This window comes from Gambusia affinis, linkage group LG07, assembly GCF_019740435.1.
Source record: "Gambusia affinis linkage group LG07, SWU_Gaff_1.0, whole genome shotgun sequence".
Lineage (NCBI taxonomy): Eukaryota > Metazoa > Chordata > Actinopteri > Cyprinodontiformes > Poeciliidae > Gambusia > Gambusia affinis.
In genome coordinates this window covers 8,950,144-8,974,155 of record NC_057874.1, presented here as the reverse complement: position 1 = coordinate 8,974,155, position 24,012 = coordinate 8,950,144, and the positions used below count along the sequence as shown (strand labels likewise).

The following is a 24,012-nucleotide window of genomic DNA, read 5'->3' as shown; positions in this document are numbered from 1 at the left end:
TGGTAGTAATGTGGCAAATTTTGAAAACGTTTATAGGATTTGAATACTTTTTTGCAAGGTACTGTAGGGACAATCTCACCAGTCCAAATATGGCTGCGAAGAAAAGATGGAGACACTCAATGATACAAAATAATCATTCTCAAACTGATGATGTTATGGTTATTGTTTGAATTTCTGACAGTGGAATTAAATATAAAATGTAAGCTTTCTAACATATAATCAACCCCTGTAGGTCCTTAAAAACAAATGTTCACATTTGAAATTCAGTAATCTTGCCCAAAGGCTTTGCACATTTTGTAAATTAACTTTTTTTGCCGAGTAAAATCAATTGCATTTTAACAGTCACTTTGCAACAGTAATGAGGTATTAGCAAAATGTCTATGCCTCTGATGCATGAAGAATTTTTCTGTCTAAAAGGGATTAGATTGTGATAAATGACTTCAAAACCTTTCCGTCCTTATTGTGACATATATGTACATGCTTATATGTATATAGCAAAACTGCGCTGAAAAACAAATTAATCAGGAGCTGCGGAGTTCAAAAACTTAAAGCTGCGAGATGCATGAGAGGGCTAATTGGTGGCTACAAGCACTTTCAGCTTGATCCTCAGTTCAAATCTGGTTGAATCAAACACCTGAATCACCTCATGTAAAACATGAAGAATGGTGAATCCTAAAGACCGTATTTATTTTTAATAGATTCACCTCATTTTTCAAAGAAAACATCCAGGTCTTTCTTAAAATCTTCCAAACCTTTTTGTAGAAGGGGTTATGCCATTTTGAAACCAGAATTCAACATTTGGGTAAACTTCAAAAGGTTTGTTTGGCCCTCATTGTTTATCACCATAAGATTTTAATATTCAGCATCACACTCTCTTCAAGCACACTACCCATACAGACGAATGGCTCAGAAGAAAACTAAAGTTCTGGAAAAGTGTAGCCAATGACCTGAGTCTAAATCTGCCAGAACATCTGTGGATAAGATCGCCTCACAGTTTGATTTGGAGAACTTTTTCTCCATCCTGTCAACGTGACAGTGGAGTTGCAGTGCGCACATTGATCTATACAAAATGCTATTATGCTTAATCTGATTCAGTTAAATTTGATTATAGTTAGTGTGAGCTGAACCATATACATGGTGTTGTGTTATAACTAGTCAGGCAGGGGTTTGCTCTGTTTACCCTGCCATAAAGTCATAATCTCTCACTCATTAGGTCAAGGTCAAGGTCAGCCCCTATATAAGCAATTTATCTCAGGGTGAATGTGTTTTTTTTGTTTGTTTTTTTTTTTTGGACTCAGCAAACCCATCATCCAAGCTACTACTCCTCTACACCAACACAACTCATTAGTGTACCCTCAACATGTGTTTGAAATCTTGCGGTGTGGCGCTAAATCAACAACAGATGTAATCTCCCTGGTATTACACACTGTAAAAAAAGTTTGTAAAATAAACAGTAAAATTCTGTTAAATCATGACAGAAAAATTTTGTAAAGCAAAACACAATGATATTTTGTTAATTAACCAGTATTATGTCGTATAATGTAGAACCGAAAATTATTGTAAATTTTAAAATATAAAATTGTAAAATAAACAGTAAAATTCTGTTAAATCATGACAGAAAAATTTTGTAAAGCAAAACACAATGATATTTTGTTAATTAACCAGTATTATGTCGTATAATGTAGAACCGAAAATTATTGTAAATTTTAAAATATAAAATTGCAAATAATACTGTATTTTGTTGTGGAAAATACACATTTTGTATTTTTAATGGAAAAAGTTGCACCCTTCACAACATTTTAACATTTCAGCAGTGTAAAACTAACATTTACATTCTGTGATTATTAAATCCAAATGAATTGGAAGCTAGCTTACCCTTTTTTTGCTAGGGAGAAGTAAGTTTGGGCTTCCCTGTTTGTCCCTGTGACCCAACTCCAGATAAGTAAGATGGATGGATGGACAATGAAATAAATGAATAAATTAATAGATTTGGAAATTAATGTGGAATTAAGTAATTATGATTCCACATTGTTTACTTCCAATTTTGTTTACTAGTTATCTATTTATATTCACTTGTGTTTTCCCACTTCTTTAGATCGTCATTTCCTCTTTAATTCATTTACTTTTCTTTGTCAATTTTGATTGGATCATTTCTTCATATTTCACGACTAACGTGGAGGAAACACCTGAATCAACAAGGAAGTCATATACCGTACTTGCTTATTGGTACATGTATTTTATTTTTATTTATTTATTTTTGCTAACACTGGATTTTTTACCTTCACCGTTGCCATTATAAGCTCAAAGTTCGGCTATTGCAAGAAAGACAGAGATCACCGCTTTGTGCTCAAGTTCTCCCTTTCGCTCGCGGAGCGGTCTGTTCTGCTCTCTAATTGGTCCGCTTACCTGGCGCCGGAAATTTGAACAAGTTCGTACAACGGTTCTCATCTCAGAAGAAGCTGAATTGTGCTCAAACCTCGACAAAGAAAAGAACGCTGTTTGGACCTCGTCAGCTTTCAGCAAATGTAAGTTAAACTTTATTTTCTTCAAACGTAAAAGGCACGGTAATTTGTGTTTCTCGGGAGATTAAATTTTGTTTTTAAGGCCATATTGCTTCTTGGAACAATATGCAGTAGAATCATTTTTTGCTACACCTGCAACACGTGTAACTTGTTGGGTAGGTTGAAATTGTTTAAACATGATTACATGTAGGTTTTGCTGTAAAACACTAGAAGCATTGAGGGGCTATGTGTTGCATTGCAGAGTGCACAGAAACGAGCCCAGTTGTGTATTCAAATGCCTCAGCACAGAATGTAAGCGGACATTTTGTACATATGCAGCGTTTAAAACTCATTTTTACCGAGTTCACAACGTGTCTTCACAACCCGAATCAGCCAAAGCCATTGTTGTTAAATTGAAATGCACCATTTCATTGTGTGGGCACCAGCTCAAAGACATTGTGGATTTGATTTGTGCACAACAAATTTCTTTGCCACAGGTTGCCTTTCTTGAAATAATAATCCAAGAATATTTGGAATCAAGAAAATCTTTATTTCCTGAAACTTCACTTAAACCAAAACATCATTTCTTGCGGCACTATCCAGCCCTAATTTTGAAATTTGGACCTTTGATTAGGTTGTGGACAATGCGTTTTGAGAGTAAACATGTCTACTTTAAAAGATGTGCAAGGCATTTCAAAAATTTTAAAAACATATGCTTGACACTATCAGAAAGACACCAGATGTTTCAGGCTTACATCTCAGCTGGCCCTAGATGCAATCAACTGCTGCTGGTCAAGGACAGTTGTGTTTTTTACTCAAGCCTCTACAGTGATGAAATAAAACATGCAGTAAAATACCTGGGATTTTCTGAAAAAGACACAAGTATTTCCACAGAGATACAATATAAGGGAACAGTGTATAAAAAGGGGCATTTCTTGGTTTCAAAGAATGATGAGTATATGGAGTTTGGAGAGCTGGTTTTAATTCTGATTCAAAATGAAACTGATGTGTATTGTGTTATGGATGTACAAACAGCTGTCTATCATCCTGATTACCATCTGTATTCAGTGACAAAACAGACTTCAAGCACTTTGTGTATTAACATAAATGACTTGGTTGACTTTTACCCTTTGACCTCTAAATGGACAACAAGTTGTTCCTCTGAAACACAGTGTGTTTTCAAAATAAAAATGTCTTTATATACCATGATGGAAAGTCCACTTAAAACAGATAGGTTGATGTGAACAAAAATAATAAAGAAAAAACAGGGAGAGAAGTTTGACTAGAAATTTAAGGAAGTACATGACTAAAAAGTGTGAATTGGGCACAATATTTTGTTTGACACTAAGTATGAGTCTCTTTAATTTGTACATAGTTGAATACATGTTATATTATGGTGATCTTGTTTTTTTACCATTATTTTGTCTGATTTTATTCCAGAAATGGCTGAGCAAACATTTTTACGCAGCGCTATCAGTGAAGTGTTGCCCGATCTTACAGAGGCTTCAAAAGACATTCTTGAGGAGACTTTACAGTCAATTGGAGTAGAAACGTATGATGACTTCCAGTTCATTGTTGAGGAAGACTTGCTGTCAGCATTAAGACCAATTCAAGCCAGAAAGGCACTTGCTGCTTGGAAATTCAGATGTAAGTAAAATTCTAGAAAAGCAAAAATCAATCATTAAACACTAATATTCATATTCCGTTCTGATAACTTATTTGTTTTTTTTGTGTTTTTGAAGGCCGGACCCCTGAAACCAGCAGGTCCTCAAGTAATGCGTCACCAGATACTCCTCCATCACAGCCGTCTTTGTCCCCACTAAGTGTGTCATCAAACTCCTCCAGCAGCAACCAGTCATCTGCAGCAGACTGGGTGGACACCTTTGAGATACCATGGGAAAAGTTCTCAGAAGAACTGATGCAGGCATTAGAGAGAGGTAAACGGCCAAGTCCAAAAATGAGGAAGGAGATGGTCAGGATTGTGGTGTCTGAAATGATGCGAAAAAGTTCTTACTTGGGTAAAAGGTGTTCTACAGAGGTTGCAAAGAAGATGGTGGCAAAATATCCAAAATCTCTACAAGATGTTATCGATGGAGATGTCATTGGCCCTGGCTATCATTCACTCGTCAAACAACTTCAATATCGAATTGAGAACGTGAAGCGATCTACAATGCCTAAAATAAGAACGCGAAAGCGCTGCTCTGAAAACTCTGACACAGATGAAATTCTTCAGGAACAGAGAGCTGCAATTCAGGACACCTATGGGTGTATCAACTGGAATGTAAAATTCCTTCCTCTTGGAGAAACTGCTGAAAGTCAGCAACAGAAGAAGGACAAGCTCAAGATGATGTCTCTGCAGAAGGAGGCCAATCCTGAGGAGATGAAACAATTACTGAGGACAACTTTCTACTCACAGCGCAAAGATATTAACCAGGGGAAAAGCATTCAAGATGTCTTGGAAGCCTGGCCTGTTTTATTTCATGACATTGGGATGGCTGTACACTACAAGGAACTTACTGGACTTGGATTGAAGGAAACCTTCATGAGGAACATGGATATGAAGGGGAAAAGACTGCTGAACTACATGAACACTGTTTGTGTGAACAAAAACAAAAGGTTTTTCCAGGCTCAGACAAAGTTGAAGATGTTAAAGGGAGAACTGGACGGTTACTCTGAAGATGTTAAAGAGCTGATGCTCCTACTTCTCTGCTACTTCAATGAAAATGAAGAAGCAATGTTCTTCTGTGTGGAGGACACATGCCTAGCTGAAGAAGTACAGATGGAGAATGTCTCCTTGACTCCCACTATCATTGTGTGTGGTGAGTTCATTTTTGTTTTTCCAGTTTCTTTGACCTGTTGTCTTTTTTGTTGTCTTGTCCCCTTTCTTTGCCCTTTTGTCCATCTGGCATTTTGTTTAATATTGGGGTTTTTTTCAATTCTTTTCTTATCCTTCTACTATACTAATTTTTTTTCATACTTTTCACTTAATTTGTTATGTTTTATATAAATGTCATTGTTTTGTTGTATCAGGAGTCTAAATTTATTTGTTCTTTCTCCTTAGGTCAATCCTGCTTCCATGCTAAACGATTCATGCTGAGTGTGGATCAACAGATTGGAAACAACAACATCTCCTGTTTTATTTCTGCCCTCTGCATGATGTTTGGGAGCTATTATTGTTTTAACATACATTATCCATCGGGGCTGGCGTCTACACTGGAGTTTCTGCAGAGGTATGAGTTTTATTTTTGTTTGTTCTTTTTTATAAATTGGAGGGAGTTAAATTTGACTTTTGACCACTTTTATATCTTGAATAAAATGTTTATTTCTGTGTGAGGCACATTTTGATGTAGTTTTCTGTTTGTCCTCTTTATCTTAAGGTGTTTCTTCTCAATCAACCCAGACAAGGGCAGTAAGGTGGAAGAAACCCGTAAACCCAGACTGCATGTGAACCCCCGTGTACTCACCTTGATCCAGGAACTTTCGGATTATGAGTGGCGTGATGTTTGAGAAAGGACTAAAGTCAGTGAGTTATCAGGACAGTGTTTAATCTTAACAGAGCTGAATAGATTTGTAAATGTATGTTGCATCTCACACCGTGTCTGGTGAAGTTAAAAAAGTTGAAAAGACATATTTATATTTGTTCAGTGGTTAAATTTTGCTCCATGTCAGAAAGGACAAATGAGAATTTCATTGAAAATATGTTTTCAATTAAAATGTTTATTTGTTTAAAAAAAAATTGAATTATTATTATAGATACAGTTTATATTGGGCTTCCTTGTGTTTTTAATTTGCATTTAACTGGTAAATGTTTGTTGAAATTTGATGTTTATAGATATTTGAAAATAGAATTGTTTCTAAAATAAGAAAAACTTTTGAAGCAAACAAACATTATTATTGAAATGTATACTGGAAATAGAAATTTATTGTATGTTATAATCTTCAAGCCCCCCCCTCCAAAAAACGGGGTGAAAGTTGGTTCTCATACTGTTTCTGATAAAATTAAAAAGGTTGAAGAAATTTATATCTATTCAACAGGTGCATTTGCTTCATGTGCTTCATGATGTTCAGAAAAGATGTTCAGAACTTCATTGAAAATAAATATTTCAAAGGCATGCAAGTGTATGTTTATTTTTTTAAGATTATCATAGATACAATTTATATTGGGCTTCCTTGTGTTTTAAAGTTTCCTTTAAGTGGGAAATGTTTGTTGAAATGTGATGCTTATGGATATTTAAAAATATAATTATTAGTAAAAAGAAAAAAAATTTAAAGCAAATTTCAGTTTTTCAGAAAGTAATAAAAAATGTTTTAAATTGACATTTTAACAGTTTTAATCTGTTATTCAAAGGTATTTTATCAGTAGGACTAACTGAAGTTTTTTGTACAACAAACAAAAACTGGGTAAATCTTACTGGAAATTTTTTTTTAAATAACAGCATTATTATGATAATTCATCAGAAAAAGTTGGTTAAAATTACTTGATAAAACTGTTTTATTAACAAAATAACCCTGTTCAAATCACAGTTAAAATTTGTGCAAAACTGTGGGACAATCTGTTTATTTCACAATTTAAAACTGTAGTAATTACTGTTTGGTCAGTAAAACAGTTTACATGTTCACTGTGTTTTTTACTGAATTATTCTGGCAACCACAGCTGCCAGTTTTTTATTGTAAAAACAACGGAATTTTTTTTACAGTGCAAGGTCAGCCTTTACTATTTTTTATGTTACCGTAAATGTTTTCCAGAGTCGGGCTACATGTTTTTCCCGCTACACTTCAATGTCTGGAAGTGTGACATTGTTCTCACAGCTGATTAGTTTGATGTTATCCCGTCTCCCTAAGATAGAACAGGACAATGGGGCCCCTGGCGTCACAGTGAGCGTTGTTGAACTATTAGTAACTTCCGTAAAAGTTACTAATAGTTATTATGACTTCACTATACATAAAGGGAAGTCTTTTTTTTTCTTTTTTTTAAAGTATCAGCCCCTTACAAAAAGCCACTTCATTAAATGTCCAACAAGCATATATCATGCCGCTGTCAACTCATTTGGGCACTCCGCCTCCTCCTCCTCCTCCTCCTATTCCTCCTCCTCCTCCTGATTTGATCAGGACTGCAGAGAGCACGCTGTTGGACGTATAGCCGCTGCAGCTTCCTCCTCTTACTTTCTGTCAACAATATCTCCTCTGACTGAAATATGTTTTTCACGGACATATTCTGCCATCCTCTCTGGGCTGCCTTGTCCGCACTGCTGGCTCTCGTTGTGCGCTTGCAGCGCAGAGCCATCTGGGACCCGCAAGCCTGCTCCGTGCGGCTCCGGGGGAAGACTGCCATAGTAACAGGGGCCAATACAGGTTGGTTCACTTCTTACAATGACTCCTAACGCGGGACTTTCTGGCTACATTTACTTATTATCTCTGTGAATCTGGTAACAATGTGCAGTGCGTGCTTTGATTTGTTCTGTTGATAATGTGGTGGCTATTTTTAATGTCTGCATCAGACATTCAACAAGTGCTCACCATGAATTTTGGACTTATTCCTCACTTCATAAGCTCGTCATTGCCACTTCATTTTTAATTTCTTTGAGGGAGGTCGCAGCACCACATGATACTGTCCAGCCTGCTGCTGAACTCTGTGGGAGTTAAGTCAGTCAGTCATGAATGCGCAGAATAGGCACTACTTTATTTAAACATTTACAAAAAAAAAAAGTATAAATAACGAGGTAAATTATTAACAAATTTGGTTTTTACAGGTTAGTGTGGCTCCATTATGCATTGACCCACAATTTAAATTATAAAAGCAAACAGAGGTTTTGAAGCAAATGTTTCACTTTTTAAAAAAAAAAATAAAAAAATAAAAAAGCAATCTCTCTGTTATTGTTAACATTATTATAGGCTTGTAAATTATTTTGCAAGTATGTTTTTCTATAGTGGTTAAATCTGACAGTAATTAACAGGTGTAAAGACTTTGCTTCAATCATTGCACAGGTTCTTTTTGAATATGATTTTTCAGGGGTGAATGACTGCCGAATACATTTGTGCTCGAGAAATGTTTTGTGTTGAAACAATAATTTCTGTTTGGGGTTTCGCTATAGCTTAGCCACAGCAGCGCTAATGCTAACATCAAACTTGCAACTAAGCAAAGTTTCCTAATCCAGCTTTAGTTATCAAAGCAAAGGTTTACATGTATCCTCAAAATAGATTTTATAAGTGTCTAAATTAGCACATTAGTTTGTGCTAATGCCTCTAGCAAAAACTAGTTCTGTCATGTATGGTGAAATAGACCCAGAGGAAGAGAGGCAGAGATGTTGGGTGGATGTTTAATAAAAATAATGATGAAAAACATACAAACAGCCAGATGGACACAAAAGCAGAAATAAAACTGTAGCCAGGAACACAAGGAGGAGCATAATGGACAGACTAAACAGGAATAAACTGGATTTAACAGGATTAAATTGGGAGACAATGGGAGGAACCAGCCAGTGCATAAGTGTTTAAGTACTGGGAGAGTGAGTGTTGAAACAAATGACCTGGGATGATTAGCTAACTGATTTGTTAGCCGCACAGAGCAGTGAATGAAAATAAACCCCAAAACAACACAGTTTCTGACAAATTCTTGTTTTTTTAATACTGAAAGACAACATAAATGACCAAAAAGAGTTAATCATTAAAAAAAATATAGAATTAAAATTTTACTATTAATGAAGTAAATTTAAAAACACTGACAGCAAGACCTTTAGCTGGAGCTGTTTCAGCTTAGTAAAATAAACATTATTTATGTTAATTTATCAAACTGGTATTCAATCCATGCACTACAGATGATTTCCACATCATAATCTGTTTAATAGAGATGTTTTATATTAGTAATTGAAGGCAAATGAAAAGATGAGGTAAACTTTTCTATTCTTAGTAAAATACAACCTTCTGACCTTACAAAGATTTTTTTTGCTTAGTATAACCAAGCATGTGCTGATATATTTTAACCTTTATAAGACTGAATCAACATGGCAGTATTGACAAAGACATTGTACAATTTTAGAGTACTTTACTTGAAGGGCATTTCGATCTGAGGCTAGATTAGGATGTCATGGTTCAAGCATATTTTGGAAGCTATCCTTTGTCCTGACGGCTGATCCAGATTTTTTATCATACAGCTAACTAGTGAACTCATATCGGGTTCTCTCTGGAGTGGCTGGCCTCTCCTTCCACTTTAGCATGCTTATCTCCTCCTGGAGACATTACTAAAAGGCACACATTCTAGAAACAGACAGACATAGATCCTCACAGTCCTTAGTATAATGATCTCTATTTACAGTACAGGCCAAACGTTTGGACACAACTGTGTGTCCGAACTTTTGGTCTGTACTGTATATAGTTTTTTTATTTAATCCTATCATTCATCCACCAAGCATGTGGCTTAAAATTCAGCCTTCTCCCTCTCTGCTGTCTTTGAGCTGCATTGCACATTTCACATAGCTCGCACAGGAATCTTATCCAGCCATTGATCTCGATAAACATTGGGCTGTTTGCCTCTTGGGTAAAGTCCTTTAATCAAAGCTAGACCATAACCACAGGAAGATTAAAAGAGAAAAAATTGTAGGGTTTTTAAAGGCCAGTCTCACTGTGTTGGAGCAGATTGGATTGGTACATCCATGTACCTCGCAAATGTGTAACTTTGCAACATTTTGTCCAGATACAACCACAAATTTCAATTGTGTTTTAGGACATGTTATGAGATAGAAATGTTATGAATCCGATAGAAATCGCAGTATTGCACTATTTTGTGCAGTACTGCGAAAAGGAAACAACCAGAAACAGGGCTTCAGATTATTTAAATATCAAAATTGCGCCATGCATTCCTATTCAGCCCCCCAGACAATACTTTGTTTTAAAAAAAAAACACACAATTTTTTTCTGTAAATACTGTCAAAAGTGACTTTACCAGCAAAAACTAATATTTTGCTAATTCTTTGCAAATTAGCCCAAGCCTTTTGAGACTGGATAGAGGAGTGTCTGTGAATATCAGTTTCCAATTGTTGCCTCAGTTACTCAACTGGATTTAGGTTTCGACTTTAATTGGGCCATTAAAACACATGATTATGCTCTGTTCCACATTGTTTCATGGTAGGCCTGGCTGTATGTTAAGGTTCATTGCTATGATGAAAGATAGCAATGAACCTTGCTATCTTTCATCATAATAATGATGAAAGATTCCCGGAGTGGTTGCACTCCCTTCCCGAGTGCAACCACTCGTACTGCCTTTAAGCCAGTGGGACACATAGTGCTGCGAAAAATTTATTTAGGAATTGGAATTTTTCAGTTTGAATACTTAAAATAAATGCTGAGAAATGTGTGATTATTAGTTTGTGTGGCTACCCACCGTTAGAACCAATGCAGATAGCAAATCCTGCTGTTTTCAGACTCACATAGAAAGCACATGCGTTGGGTGGACTGTCACTGTCAGCTCCAACGTCTGAAGGTATCGTCAACTCCATCCATATTCCTACCAAATCTGACCACCATCACCGTTCATGCTGAAAAAAAGAATCCTCAAAGCATGACTCTATCATTAGTTTCAACTCTCTGTTTCCATTCCAAGTATCTGTCTACATATTTTTGCCTCATCTTGCCTGGGACTCCCTAGAGATAACGTGTATAACTGGGATAGTGTTGGCTAGCTGAAAGACTAGTCTAGTCTAGCCAAAGCGCATTCTTTCAAAGTTTTTCTTTCCTTTGCGTGGAATGTAGCAAATCCAACATGACTTCTTATATCTTCTTATGTCTTCCCTTTAACCACTTCTTCTTGCTGCTCTAGAGGCCAGATCGGTGGAGATCACAGCTAACCGCTGTCCTGTTGGTAGATTATCCAGGACAATTTGTTGATTTCTGCAGCTCTGCCAGAGTAATTATGGGCCTCATGTTCTGATGGATGGTCATGTCTTTGTATTTTTTTATTTTATAATGATGGGGATGAGTTGTTGATTGTTTGGGATACTGATTTAGCCCAACGCTGCTTTTGACTCTACCATTACTTTCTCTCATCTCATCGTGTTCCTCTGTCTTCATGTTGCCGTTTGTTCACTATTGTTCTCCAACCCTATAGAAACACTAAAAATACACTGGAATTAAATTACGGGTACACAAAAGGACTATTTTCTGCTCTACTAACAATGTGACTATAACAGTGAAGACAAATCTACAGTGTATTGTATCACGGTACATGTTCAACTTTGTCATGCAAAATATCCTAAAAGATTTTCAGAAATGTTGTAGTAAATGTTTTCCGACAGACATCTTTGCTTGAATGTTATTTCTTTATAGCATTGAGGTTTTTCTACATACAACAAACTGAAATATGTTTTTAGAGAGCAGCTTATTTGTTGTTTTTCATCATCTGACCTTCATGTGACTGCGACAGGTTAAATATGTCTGTGTTCTTTTTTTTTCTTCTTACTCGGACAGGCATTGGGAAGTTCATCGCCATGGACTTTGCACGGCGTGGGGCGCGGGTAATCCTAGCATGCCGAAGCGAGTCCCGTGGCACAGCCGCCCTTAATGAAATTAAGCAGACTACAGGAAACGCAGACGTCCACCTGCGCATCGTGGACCTCTCCTCCATGGACTCGGTCAGAGCGTTCGCAAAGAGGATTCTCGAGGAGGAGAAAACACTGCACATACTCGTGAACAATGCAGCTGTATCAGGTGACACAAGCGTGGAATTGAAAATGCTTGCCACTGCACAAGCGGAGCCTGTGTTTACTCCTGCTGGATTCCGCAATCCCCAGTCCGGCGGCAGACTTTAACATTTGTAAATGTGGACCCAGAACCAACCCTTAGCAAACGCAAGCTAGACTCTGCTTCACATGAGTTGGGCTTGTCTGTAAAGCAAAGAGTTGAGGACTAACTGGAACATGAACTCCCTCAGCCCCCCAAAGAGCCTCCTGCTTGTTAAATACCATCTGTTAGGCATATGACAGCAAAAAATATGCCGTTCCAAAAGCACTCCAAAAAAGAGAGAGCCTGACCCTCACTTTTTTGGGAATAAATAAATCCACTCTGTAGCAGCTATTTCTTTTTGTTTCAACTTGGTGTTGCAGAGTAACAGATAAAAAATTTTTTTCCGGTTAACAAGTGATGAGAGCGACTAAAGTAGCTCTCTGTGATGCAACCTTGTGATGAGCAGCAGAGTTTAATGCTTTTCTTTTTTTTTTCCACAGCATTCAGTTTGGCATTTTCTTACTGAATGACGAGCTGTGAGCAATACTTGAATTCGGAAATGTTTATTGGCAGCTGCAGGAAATTCCATTGAAACTTATATTCAGGGTTAACAGAGGTTAAAAACAGAAAGACCACCAAGCGCACACACACACACGACGAAATGATTAAATCAAGCAAAAAGACAGATAAGGCGAGTGATTACTGGCAAAACAAGTTTGTTGAGTTAAAGAAATCCATCAGTTAGACGGGATTATGATGCAGTCATGATTAGATTATCATGGAAACACTGGCTGTATCAATCAATCAATCAATCAAATTTTATTTGTATAGCACATTTCAGCAGCAAGGTATTTCAAAGTTCTTTACATCAAATCAGACACAGAAACACAATGCAGCATAGAATCAAAACACGACATTAAGTCAAGTTCCATCAGTAAATTTGTAATTGATTACGTTTTAAATTCAATCCTAAACAAGTGGGTTTTTAGTTGAGTTTGCATTCATAAAAGGTTTACCTGTTGCACTCCTACTGTGTTAAATGGAACAAAATACCTATTGCTGTTTTTATTCTCACTCACACTCACAATCACTCAGTTTAAAACGATGTAAACAGCCTTTCACAGGGCTTCCGGCACCAGAGTCCCTGCTCAAAACTCAGTGAAAGAGCTGTACAGCTCTTTCACTGAGTTTTGAGCAGGGACTCCGCCGTCCCTCACGGATTTTTGACCCTCCGTCACGCGCGTGACTGAGGGTCATTGCACGTAACACATACGTGCAGTGACTTACCCAGCAGCAGATTTGTATGTATATGTTATAATGAGAAAGGCAGCATGATTAAATAAAATGCAGATTTATTCTGAAGTTAGGGTCATAAACATAATGTTAGTGTCTTGGGTTGTTTTGGTGTTTTGATTGTCATTATGTTCCTTGGTTTTCCATTTTGATCACATCGGTCATGTTTCTACTCTAGCGGTTTTGGTTTATTATGTTTATTTATTCCTTGTGTCTAGCTATATGTTACTCTTCTCAGGGGGAAATTTTCCTATTTCCCCTGTTGTGTGCTCTCCATAAACCCTTGTGCCATTTTTTTTCTCTCTCTCTCTCCTCAACCTGCAACCTGTTAGCCAATCAGCCTGGTGTATTGTTTAAAAGTTCACACTACCAGTATTTATTCACCTCTCTCTGTCTCTTAATTCCTTCTTGCTGGTTCGTCCCATCAGATCCTGTTAAATCTCATTAACAGGATCTGATGTATTTCCTGTGACTCCTCTGTTCTTCCTACTGGCTCATGGTTCCTGGTTTCTGTGTTTTTGTTTTGCTCTGGCTCCCTGTGATTTATTTTTTATTTTTTTTAAGTTTGTCAGTCATGTTTTTCAGGACCCAAATGCAGAAAGGCATTTGGGTCCACCATAAATTACCACCATGAGCAACAACTACATGACACATAAACAAGATAAAATATTAAGATGTAAAAAGCAGTATTTCTAAAATATGTAGCAGTACTTTTCATGATTAATAATAACAAATATATGAAATCTGAATATTTGCTAAAACAGAAGTAAATTTATTAGGGATGATGAGTATGATGGATATATCTTAAAACACTATAATAAATGTAAGAGTAATACTTGATTTTTTTTTTTCTGCACTTATCTTTACATCTGTACTTTTGTGTACCCAGGTTTGCCCAGACAGATGACCAAAGACGGGTTTGAGGCTTCCTTTGCCACCAACCATTTAGGACCATTTCTGCTCACGAATCTGCTGCTGGGTAAGGCCTGCGTGTTTTCTCTGTGACGGCATCATGGACACTAACTAATATTACACAGTTCATTTCCAGTGATTTGATCTTCCTTACATCATCCGAAGCCTCTGCGTGTTCTGCGTCTTTTCTCTCCAGACCTCATAAAGCGCTCGGCTCCGGCACGTATCGTCACCGTCAGTTCGCTGAACCACAAGAGGGGTAAAGTGGACTTCTCTCACTTTCATGGCCAGAACCTCGTGTACTCCATGGATCAAGTCTACAATCACACCAAGCTGCATAACATCATCTGCACCAATGAGCTGGCACGAAGGCTACAGGGCACAGGTAAGTTTAAGTCCAATAAGGAGATGACAATGTTACTAGCAGTGACTCACCGATCCACTTTTCTCACATACCGATGCACATATCCGAGGTTCAGTATCGGCCAAAACCGATCCGACACAGAAAAACAGCACTGAATTCACTCAGAATATTTCTGTTTTTTAAACACACTCATAAATGCACATGCACACTTAAATATGCCAATAGCTTCACAAGAAGTACATGTAAGAAAAACTAAACAAAACCCAACTTTAATTTGTTCAGTCAGTGCAATTAGGAGTAAAACAGCCAACAACAGGTTGACTGAAAACCTTCTTTCAAGTGGTTCACAAAGTGCACTTGGAAATTATAAATATAATGTAAAATAATTCATAGAGCTAGACTGCATAGATCTGCCCTTGCACTTTGTTGCGTTTTCTTGTTCAGTACTCATATTCGCAATGAACCACACTTCTTTTCATCAGATAGCTGTGTTCTCTTTATTGCTAACATTCAGGTTATCAACTTCTTCACTTCCTCTTTTTCTTAGAACAGTGAGACTAAGTTAGTAAGACGTGGCCAAACATCTTACTAACATTTGTCCACGTTGCCAAACGTGGCCCCCCTTCCTCATCTGAGATAAATCCTATGGAGAACTTTCCAGCCCTTCTTGAACAGCAGTGAAGGAAAACAGTGCAGCTGTCTCCGAACAGCATCTGGTAGGTCGTGGTTGCTACTAAACAAAAACCGTCAACAAATCAAGAAGCTCACTCCAGGAAGCAAAGGCATGCCACTGTAATTGGAAAAGCTTCTCAGGTTTTTTTTTTTATATATAGTTCTCACTTTAACATACACAAATGAAGAACTTGCATTTTGTTATTTAGGTGCATATTTAGTCTGGACACTAATAATAGTTGTTGGTGGAGAAGGGATTCAGTGAGCAAGAAGAGAAGAATGATGGTTTAGTGCCAGATGGAAACCTAATATAAACAAAGTTGGAGAAAAAACAGGATTTTGGCCTGTAGTTTTTGTGTGTGTCAGAGCAAAAGTCTTGAAAATTGGGGTAATTCCAGGATGTATGTACTGTACACTCGCCAGGTCCAATGAATTCTATATTATTTAGAAGTGAATCATCCCAACACTCAGTTCCTTCATATTTTTGCTAATTTCCTGGTGTCTCATCACAAGCTGAGTGTTTCTCAATCAAACTTCTAGCAGCGGTCCACAGCATAGAAAGAACATTTGGGAGGCTGTTCCAGGGAACCGACCGTTTTAAACTAGCTCTACCGTTTCACAAGAAGCGTACACGAAACAGTATATTCAGTCAGAAGTACATATATGACTAACAACAACTGTCATTTCTCTACAACTTGCTAAATGACGTTTAAGTAAACACTCCCACGGGTTTGGCTATTTGTTAAGCTTGCATCTTTAATTCTGACCCTGTGAGAATCAGAGGAAATTCACAAGGACTTCAGACTTGTGCAAGCTATTTCAGTTTTGAAAACATGCATTATTCTCTACATTTGTTAATCCCCCAGAAGAAGAATTGTTTGTCTTTAACAACCAAAAATGAATGTATTCTTGTCAACTCTTACCTTATTACAAACTTGTAGTGGTCCAAGTCATTTTTTATGTTTTCTTGTATGTCCCGACAGGTGTCACAGCCAACTCCGTCCACCCCGGCGTTGTCATGACGGAGGTGATGCGACACTATCCATTCTGGCTCCGTTACCCTTTTAACTTCATCGGTTTTTTCTTTTTTAAGGTGAGAGCGTTGTTTATTGCTTCCATGCACAGTAACTTAGTAAGGTTTTAAAAACATTAAACCGCTGCTTATTGTTCAAGTCTCATCTTGTTACATCAGGGTCTCGTAATCTGAGACACAGGTCTGGTTTAGTGCATGTGCAAAGATGGAGTCAATCCAAAACGCATACATGAAATAAAACGCATGGGGTTCCATCTTTTGAAATATGTCCCGTGGTAATTACTTCCAGATCTTCGAAAGCGCGCGCACATTTATTTGAGCATATTTTGTTTCTTACAAACGTTTTGAAATCGTTGTGACGATACGCTCGGCGTCTGCCTCAAAGCTCGTAAAGCGAAGGTCGCACATGGGATATCTGGAACGAATCAAGTTCAAGGGCAGCTGTCAATAATCAGAGAGAGCTAAGCAGAACTTTGACCGGCTGTAAAATTGCACAACTGACGGATGATGTTTGCACAAAGGAAACTTGGCAGAAAAGTAGAACCAGGCAAGAAGAAAAGTGGAGAACATGAAGAGTGTAAATAAATGGGCTATTTACTCTATGAGGTTATCCGCAGAGCAGCAAAACAGATTTTCTTTAAAAAATCAACTCAGCTTCATATAAGTCTATGAGAACCACTGAATAATCCTTCTTCAAAGAACACAGACTGTGTCGTCCTTTACAATTCCTGTTGTTGTTAGTGACTTTATATAAATCTGACCAACGGGTCAGGATAAGAAACGATGAGAAAAAAAAATTATTTCTTTCAATTAGTTTTTCTTTTTGTTTGTTTGTTTGTTTGTTTTACAATTTAGATGAAAAATTAAGACTTTTTTGTTTTCATTTTTTAACTTTAAAATTCATAGGTGAAATATCTCATTTACTCTTTGTTTTGTAGTTCTTTCAGTTTCTCTAGTTTTTTGGGTTTTTGTTACATCTGGAAACTTCACAGAGTATATGCCTTTTAAAAAAAATAAATCCAACATTTTTTTTATTCTCACCTGTTTTATTTTTCAGCTTTAAAACTTTCACATCTTTTTCTCTCCTGGTAGCCCGCAGCGTAAACCCCATTGCTTGGACAGCTTAGCGGCAGACAAAAATCTGCACCTGGTATTAATTTTTTCCAAATGGACATGAGCTGGATAACACAAGGAGAAAGTGTACACAAAAAAAAAAAAAACACTTAATCCCTGTAGCTTCAGTAACAGCTGAAACAAAGGAAGTTTAGTCATATTTTTTTTAAAGAAACCTCATAATGTGGACATTAAACAAGGTGGGTTGGAAATAAACATCTTAGCTTTCAAATGTTTCTGTATTTTTTTAGTGTGTTCAAGGTTTTATTCTAAATTATGAGGCTCTAAGAGAAGACTTACATCATCTACTCCCTCCTACTATTTCTGCTCATCGTATTTTTTCTCTATAGCTCATGTTGTAAATCTGTTATTGTAAATCAAATTTTGAAATTTAAATAAATCCTTAGTTTTCTTTTTTTCTTTTGTTCTACTTTCTGTTTTATGAGTTACGCATGCTAGTGCAGTGATGATTATTTGGTGTTTAGTGAGGTTTAAATCAAGTGGAGAGAAAAAAAAATGTTTGTGTTTTCACTTATTGTGGGCGAAATAATTTGAAACTGTCCTCTTCTGTTGTGGACTTAGCATCTTAAAGGAAGAGTTTTGACTCTTGTTTACAAAATTGCTCCAGTCACACCGCAGTGGTTTGCGTCTGGGCGTGAGTTGATGGCTCGTTGCTTTCTTTTTGAACAAGTCTGTTGTAAATTAGTGAATCAGTTCAGGGTTTCCTGCTTGGTGACACAACTTCAGCTTCAGATGTTTTCACTTTTAGAATGATTTGATTCACTCATCTCTGGAGAGGGGAAAAAATGTTTCATTTCTTATATATCACATGTGATTCTCGTATTCGTCCTGATCAACTATAAATCCTGAAGAAAAAAAACCCATCAGAAAATCTGCAAAAGGTTTTTCTGCGATTATAAGAAATGCTTCCTTGCTAGAATGCTATTAAAGGTTTTACATTTTATTATTGGGAAGGGTGTGCATCATTTTTGACATGCTGCCTTTTATTAAAATGCGCTAAAGAATATTTTTACTTTAAGAAATGTCTGTATCAATTTCAATTGAAAATAAACTTGACAGAATGAAAATAATTTTACATCTAAAACTGAGAGGGGTATGCATGATTTCTGGCTAAGTGTGGAAGAGATGGAACAATACAAATCTGAGAGGATATCAGTTTTATATCTGAAGAATAAATGCTATTATCACATAACAAAGATCTAAGAAATATTTTTATTTAACATTTTAGGCAGCAGATCTATAATTGTGATTCGTTTTTTCCCAATAATATTTACACATAGCAAATCTTTTCACTGTCTGTATATTGTGATTTTGCTCAGGAAAGGAAAGACTTTGTTTGTTTGTTTGTTTTAGCTACAGTTTAAAAAAAAAAGATTTTTAGTCTTGGGTTTAAAAATGCAAAAAAAAAAAAAAGGTAGTAAAAGCAGTGGTCTTGAATAATGTAATTCTTTTGTGGATCTGGATGTACTCTGGGGCTCAGTGTGAAGCTGCAAAAGGAAATTGCCTTTTTTTTTCCTCAACTCTAAAGGTTCATGGTTGGAACTATTCAGAAAGTCATCTGGGTTAATAAAAAGTCTCCTTCTGTTTGAAGAGAAGTTAGTACTTGAAGAAAAATTAGCCACCATCATATTTTACTGCGCGTGTGGTATTTTTTCAGTGACCTCCAGGTAGTAAATGGTTTAAGTTTTGTTCCCTCCAAGTTTTTTTTTTTTTTTTTTTTTGCTGCACATGGACACTAACTCTCTGCCGTCATTGTCTTCCTCCACAGTCACCAGAAGAGGGCGCTGTCAGCCCGATCTACTGCGCAGTGTCCGAGGAGCTGGAAGGGGTGACTGGGAAGTACTTTGACAGCGACTGCTCTCTGGTGCTTCCTGCCCCTTTAGCTCGAGATGCCGCCCTCGCCGTGAAGGACTTTGATTTCTGCGAGAAGCTGACCTCAAAGCTCTAAAAGCAGCTGCCTGACAAGGACTGCGAACCAGACAAACAACAGTGAAATAAAGTGGCTCAGCTGGAACTTTTTCCGAACAGTTTATCCACTATTTCCTGCCAAATGAACCGCAATGATTGTTTTGTCAATACGTTAAATGGCCCAGGTTTTCCATGAGGTTACCTTCTTGTGCCTTGAAATTCTCTCAAGAATTACTCCAGAACCTCCAAAGCATGATACAATCACTTCCTTTTATTGTTTGATTCATTTAGACACAACGAAACATTTATAGCATTCAGTGCTTCTCCGAACAATTTACACAACTTTCCTCCTCACGGCGCCCGTGGCCTCGCTATTTGTCTGCAGAGACAGATTTAAGAGAGGAAGGTGGTCACATTACACTTTTCTAATCAAGGAAAAAAAAAAAAACAAGATGGCGCCAGTTACCTTTCTGACTCTGCTCCACTATTTCATGGATGAGCTCTTCGAGCACCGGAGCCACGTGATCCACCTGTCTGGGTAAAAGACGAACAGCTACCTCCAACGTCTTGTCCTGGAAACGACCCACACACACACACACATACACACACACACAAAGTTAGAAAATAACTGAGGTTTTTCACCCGGACGTTGAGGACGACGCGGGATTTTCCGCGTGCTCACAGGACTTCCGTCGTGTTCCGTCAGAGGAGCCTGCTGGACGGTGACCTCTTCGAACTGGCCGTCCTCTGACCGAGCCTCCATGTCTTTCTTGCCGTTCTGCTGCTGACGCACAAGTGCACCAAAAACAAATCAAATGTGAAGGTTAAAAGTGGTGTTGGGATAAAGCATATATAGAGAGAGAAATCTTAATTTGTTTTATGAATAAATTCTTTATTTTGGTTCTTCAGTTAACCAAACGGTAAAAAAATCCAAATAGGACACATAATTGTACCAAGGTTTCAAAACCAATAGATGTCGCTGGTAGTGGTAGAAATTTTGGGTGTCGTCCCATTTTGTGCCTTTGCAGTTATGACTGTGTGACACCCAACTTTCTCAGGTATGAAAAGGAACCATCCACCACTGGAAGATCGACCATATTTCAAATTATACCCACTGGGGGGAAGTTTGATACCTGCTTTGACAACCAATTATTTTATTATTTTTTTCCTCTGTTTGCTGGACAGTATTTTATCCAGAACCAACGTAAATGGAAATGGGTTCTAATATATTTGAAATAAACAAATACAAGAAAATAAACTGATATGCAATGGTTTAAATACATGAGTGGATTCTTAAGGTAAGGAATGAGATTGTAATTTGGCCTGGATTAAATCAGCTTTTCAGGTGTCATCATGTTCACTGGTTCTGTACAACATGCACCTTTTATATTATGTTTCTGAATAGATCAGAGTTTTAAAGCTACCAGCCAGACCTCTATGTATAGAATTTACCACGCAGAACAACAAGCCCTCCTCTGGATACCTATTTGTTTTTTTATTTGCCGTAAAACATGAATTATGCAAAGCTAAATCTTTCCTTTCAAATACAAGCTGACCCGATGACTTGACATCACATCGGCTGTAACACGGCTAATACTGTGACACGGCTAATACTGTGACACGGCTAATACTGTGACACGGCTAATACTGTGACACGGCTAATACTGTGACACGGCTAATACTGTGACACGGCTAATACTGTGACATGGCTAATAAGACTTTGTCTTGGTAGTTGAACACAAATCCTTAAGAATCCTGGTCAAACCCCAGGTGTAGCAGAAACATTACTTTGTACATTTTGAACACTGACTCCACTCTGAGATGTGGTGGCAGCATCATCCTGTGGGGATGCTTTTCTATCAGTGTGAACAGATATGCTTGTTAGAACTGATTAGAAGATGGATGGAGCAAAAACAAAGCAGACAGTTTCATAACTATTAGAGGTTGAAGTAGATATCTGACTGAGGCAGAGGTTCACCTTCCAGGCTGACAAAGTATCTTCATGTGTTAGAATAGCCTAGTCAAAGTTCAGAGCATGGAAATGCACAGATAGATACTAAGAGGTCCTAGAGCACCTGCATTTTATCCCTCGGGAGGAAAAATGTGCCCTTCTGAATTTTTGTTGTTTCTGTTTCTGCAGTGTATACAGAAACAAAACAAAAAAGTTTTTACACCAGCTTGAGCCAGAATTTCAAATATAAATATGGATTTTGCCGTATTCAAAAGTTCTGGCAACAACTGCTGTCGGTATTTTACGGTAAGTTAGAGATGGGTGTTTTTTTCTTTCTTTCTTTTTTTACAGTGTAGTATGTTAAAAGTCAGCCTAAAGCCAATATTGCGACCCCTCACACACACACACACATACATGCTACACCACTTGTCTCTATCAATGTGTATCAATTACCTAAAGAAAAAAATTAATTCCAATGTGTCTTGTAGATGTAGTTATTACATTTGTTTAAATGGTCCCTGATGAAATCTGTTTGACCTCACGTCTTCTTTTACTGCAAATACAGTAAACAAGTTACATTTGTCTCATAAACATTTCATTTAAATACATGACCAAGGCTAAATGAGCTGGGAAACATAGTTTTCATACTGCAAAAATAGCTTTAATAAAGTTGTGTTTAGTTAAAGTGGGACATGTTGATTAAGTTGGATTTTCTATTTCTTTATGTAAAGATAATGATGTGATCATCAGAGTATTTTAATATCAGCAGAAAAATCTTTTCAGCAGTTCTCAGGGTTTGTAGTTAATCTCACTAATCTTCCTTCTCTAAGAATACTATCTACAATTTCTCACACACTGGCTATATTCACACACACACACACACACACATACACACACCTATATATATATATATATATATATATATATATATATATATATATATATTTTATTTATTTTTTTTTTTTTTTGCACTACAGAGGCAATCAGTGGTTCCATGTGTCTCACAAGGTGCCCTTCACCTCCCCTCCCAAAATGTCTGATAGCTACACAAACTTCTCAAATGTGTGTGTAGCTATCACACACATTAGCTACATGTTAGAGTGCGATTGACACTAAGTACATCTTGTATTAACTCTTTGTACCATTCAGTGATGTTCTATTTGTTGTGGTACACATGTTGTCTGTAATGGTTTCTCAGTTCTGCTTTTTTCTCTCTTTCTGCGGGTGTAGAAACAGATTAGGGTGTTCTCTGGTATTTCTCTCCATCCTCCTTTCTCTCTGCTATTCTTGCTTCTTTTTACACTCTAAATTCTTTTCTGCCACATTTCTTCATTTCTGTTTCATCTCCCTGTCGATTACATTTGGAATAAACCAAAAGTAATTTCTAGTGAAGTTTTTGTTTTCCTGTCACTTTTTCTTTATGAACTACTTTGTATTTGTTTGTCAGATATGTCATTTCTCTCTCTTTTTTTTTTTTACAAAAAGACTCAATAAGAGTAGATCAGTTGACAAAAGGTACTGGATAACTTATAAACAGAAATAAACAAATGGTGTGTGGACAAAAAAACATTGGGTTATTTTAATTCTCTAAAAATGTTGTGTTTCCAACCGAAATTTACCCATTTCCAGACCATTTAGTCAGAAATTAAGCTTTCACAAAAGATTAAATAAATGCTAAACATAAACTTTCAACTCAAGAAATACTAACATATTAACCTTTTAGTATAAAGGCTTCTGATTAACGTTCTGTAATCAGTTTGACCCGAGCTGAGTACCTTCATCTTCAATATCTCCTTGGGGCTGAAGAAGGTGATGTGTCCCTCCGTCCTCTCTACCACTAGAGCCAGCAGACACACCAGCACCACGCAACCCGCCACCGCTCCACGCATGCTCATCCTCCTCTCGCCTGCACACACGTACACGCGCACACCTTTACGCTGCGCATCAATTCGCTCATGGGTGCACAGTGCATCGACGGGGACCGACAAAAGAACTTGGTGAATGCTTGAGAGAATGATGTGAGAGTGAATGCAGGTCAACAATCGACAAGAGGTGCAAGGAAAACTAAAACTGATCAAAGCAGAGAGAAGGACGCAAGAGGATCCCCTGCTTATGTAAAGGAAACGTTGGCCGGCAGATAAAGGAGATAAAAGGCAGGGAGAACAGACAGAGATGAGAAGGCTTTCTGTGGGGGCAGAACAACAAATGGCTCAGCAGATAAGATGGACAAAGAGCTGAAGAGAGTGAGGGACACTTACAACAGCGACAGAGATATCTGCATTGAACATTAGTGGACGAGAAGGGGCCAAAGAGCAAAAGAGCCAGGAGTCAGAAGAAAGGAGCGTGAGGGGAAGCCCTTAGAGAGAGAGGGGAGCGGAGGAAACCATAAGTTACTCACTTGCTGTCTCAGCCTTGGCCAGTTGTTTGGTGAAGTGTTGGTTAAGATGAGCAGGGCTCCACCGGTCTGATCCTCAGCTGGTCCCGGTCAGCCTTTATATCGAGACTTCTTCAGATCCCTAAAGCTTTGTTG

At 37.5% G+C, this 24,012-nt stretch overlaps 4 protein-coding genes across 6 annotated transcripts in view; 2 read left to right on the top strand and 2 right to left on the bottom strand.

Annotated features, from left to right (window-relative positions):
- aqp7 (aquaporin 7) overlaps positions 1-16,512 on the bottom strand; it is a 26,335-nt gene extending 9,823 nt beyond the window's left edge. The window contains exon 1 of the mRNA XM_044122847.1: positions 16,380-16,512. The gene's annotated coding sequence lies outside the window, so the exon portion shown is untranslated. The remainder of the gene's footprint in view (positions 1-16,379) is intronic.
- LOC122834426 lies at positions 1,439-7,189 on the top strand. Of its 2 annotated transcripts, XM_044122841.1 has the most exons (5): positions 1,439-2,525; positions 3,942-4,148; positions 4,244-5,320; positions 5,563-5,731; positions 5,879-7,189. In XM_044122841.1, exons 2-5 carry the CDS (start codon positions 3,944-3,946, stop codon positions 6,006-6,008), a joined length of 1,581 nt encoding a protein of 526 aa, XP_043978776.1. In that variant the 5' UTR covers positions 1,439-2,525; positions 3,942-3,943; the 3' UTR covers positions 6,009-7,189. The 2 variants fall into 2 exon arrangements, with proteins under 2 accessions (XP_043978776.1, XP_043978775.1); XM_044122840.1 differs by lacking the exon at positions 1,439-2,525 and having other exon boundaries at positions 2,633-4,148.
- On the top strand, positions 7,603-20,880 carry zgc:64106 (uncharacterized protein LOC393348 homolog). The gene is made up of 6 exons (XM_044122842.1): positions 7,603-7,853; positions 11,961-12,200; positions 14,398-14,487; positions 14,617-14,805; positions 16,440-16,549; positions 19,392-20,880. The coding sequence occupies exons 1-6, from the start codon at positions 7,697-7,699 to the stop codon at positions 19,569-19,571; spliced, it is 966 nt and encodes a 321-aa protein (XP_043978777.1). The 5' UTR covers positions 7,603-7,696; the 3' UTR covers positions 19,572-20,880.
- Positions 19,783-24,012, bottom strand: mlnl (motilin-like). 2 transcript variants are annotated; one of them, XM_044122852.1, is made up of 5 exons: positions 23,881-24,012; positions 23,258-23,388; positions 20,214-20,312; positions 19,998-20,103; positions 19,783-19,910 (listed from the first exon to the last, which is right to left on the bottom strand). In XM_044122852.1, the coding sequence occupies exons 2-5, from the start codon at positions 23,375-23,377 to the stop codon at positions 19,903-19,905; spliced, it is 333 nt and encodes a 110-aa protein (XP_043978787.1). In that variant the 5' UTR covers positions 23,378-23,388; positions 23,881-24,012; the 3' UTR covers positions 19,783-19,902. The 2 variants fall into 2 exon arrangements, with proteins under 2 accessions (XP_043978787.1, XP_043978785.1); XM_044122850.1 differs by having other exon boundaries at positions 19,783-20,103; positions 23,881-24,004.

Excerpts from the sequence above, each read along its gene's own strand:
- LOC122834426 (XM_044122841.1), top strand. The coding sequence starts at position 3,944 with ATGGCTGAGCAAACATTTTTACGCAGCGCTATCAGTGAAGTGTTGCCC. Across the intron at positions 5,321-5,562 it reads TCCCACTATCATTGTGTGTG|GTCAATCCTGCTTCCATGCT; the intron begins GTGAGTTCATTT and ends CTTTCTCCTTAG. Across the intron at positions 5,732-5,878 it reads ACACTGGAGTTTCTGCAGAG|GTGTTTCTTCTCAATCAACC; the intron begins GTATGAGTTTTA and ends CTTTATCTTAAG.
- zgc:64106 (XM_044122842.1), top strand. The coding sequence starts at position 7,697 with ATGTTTTTCACGGACATATTCTGCCATCCTCTCTGGGCTGCCTTGTCC. Across the intron at positions 7,854-11,960 it reads AGTAACAGGGGCCAATACAG|GCATTGGGAAGTTCATCGCC; the intron begins GTTGGTTCACTT and ends TTACTCGGACAG. Across the intron at positions 16,550-19,391 it reads TCGGTTTTTTCTTTTTTAAG|TCACCAGAAGAGGGCGCTGT; the intron begins GTGAGAGCGTTG and ends CTTCCTCCACAG.
- mlnl (XM_044122850.1), bottom strand. The coding sequence starts at position 23,377 with ATGAGCATGCGTGGAGCGGTGGCGGGTTGCGTGGTGCTGGTGTGTCTG. Across the intron at positions 20,313-23,257 it reads AGGAGATATTGAAGATGAAG|CAGAACGGCAAGAAAGACAT; the intron begins GTACTCAGCTCG and ends GTGCGTCAGCAG. Across the intron at positions 20,104-20,213 it reads CGGAACACGACGGAAGTCCT|GACAAGACGTTGGAGGTAGC; the intron begins GTGAGCACGCGG and ends GGTCGTTTCCAG.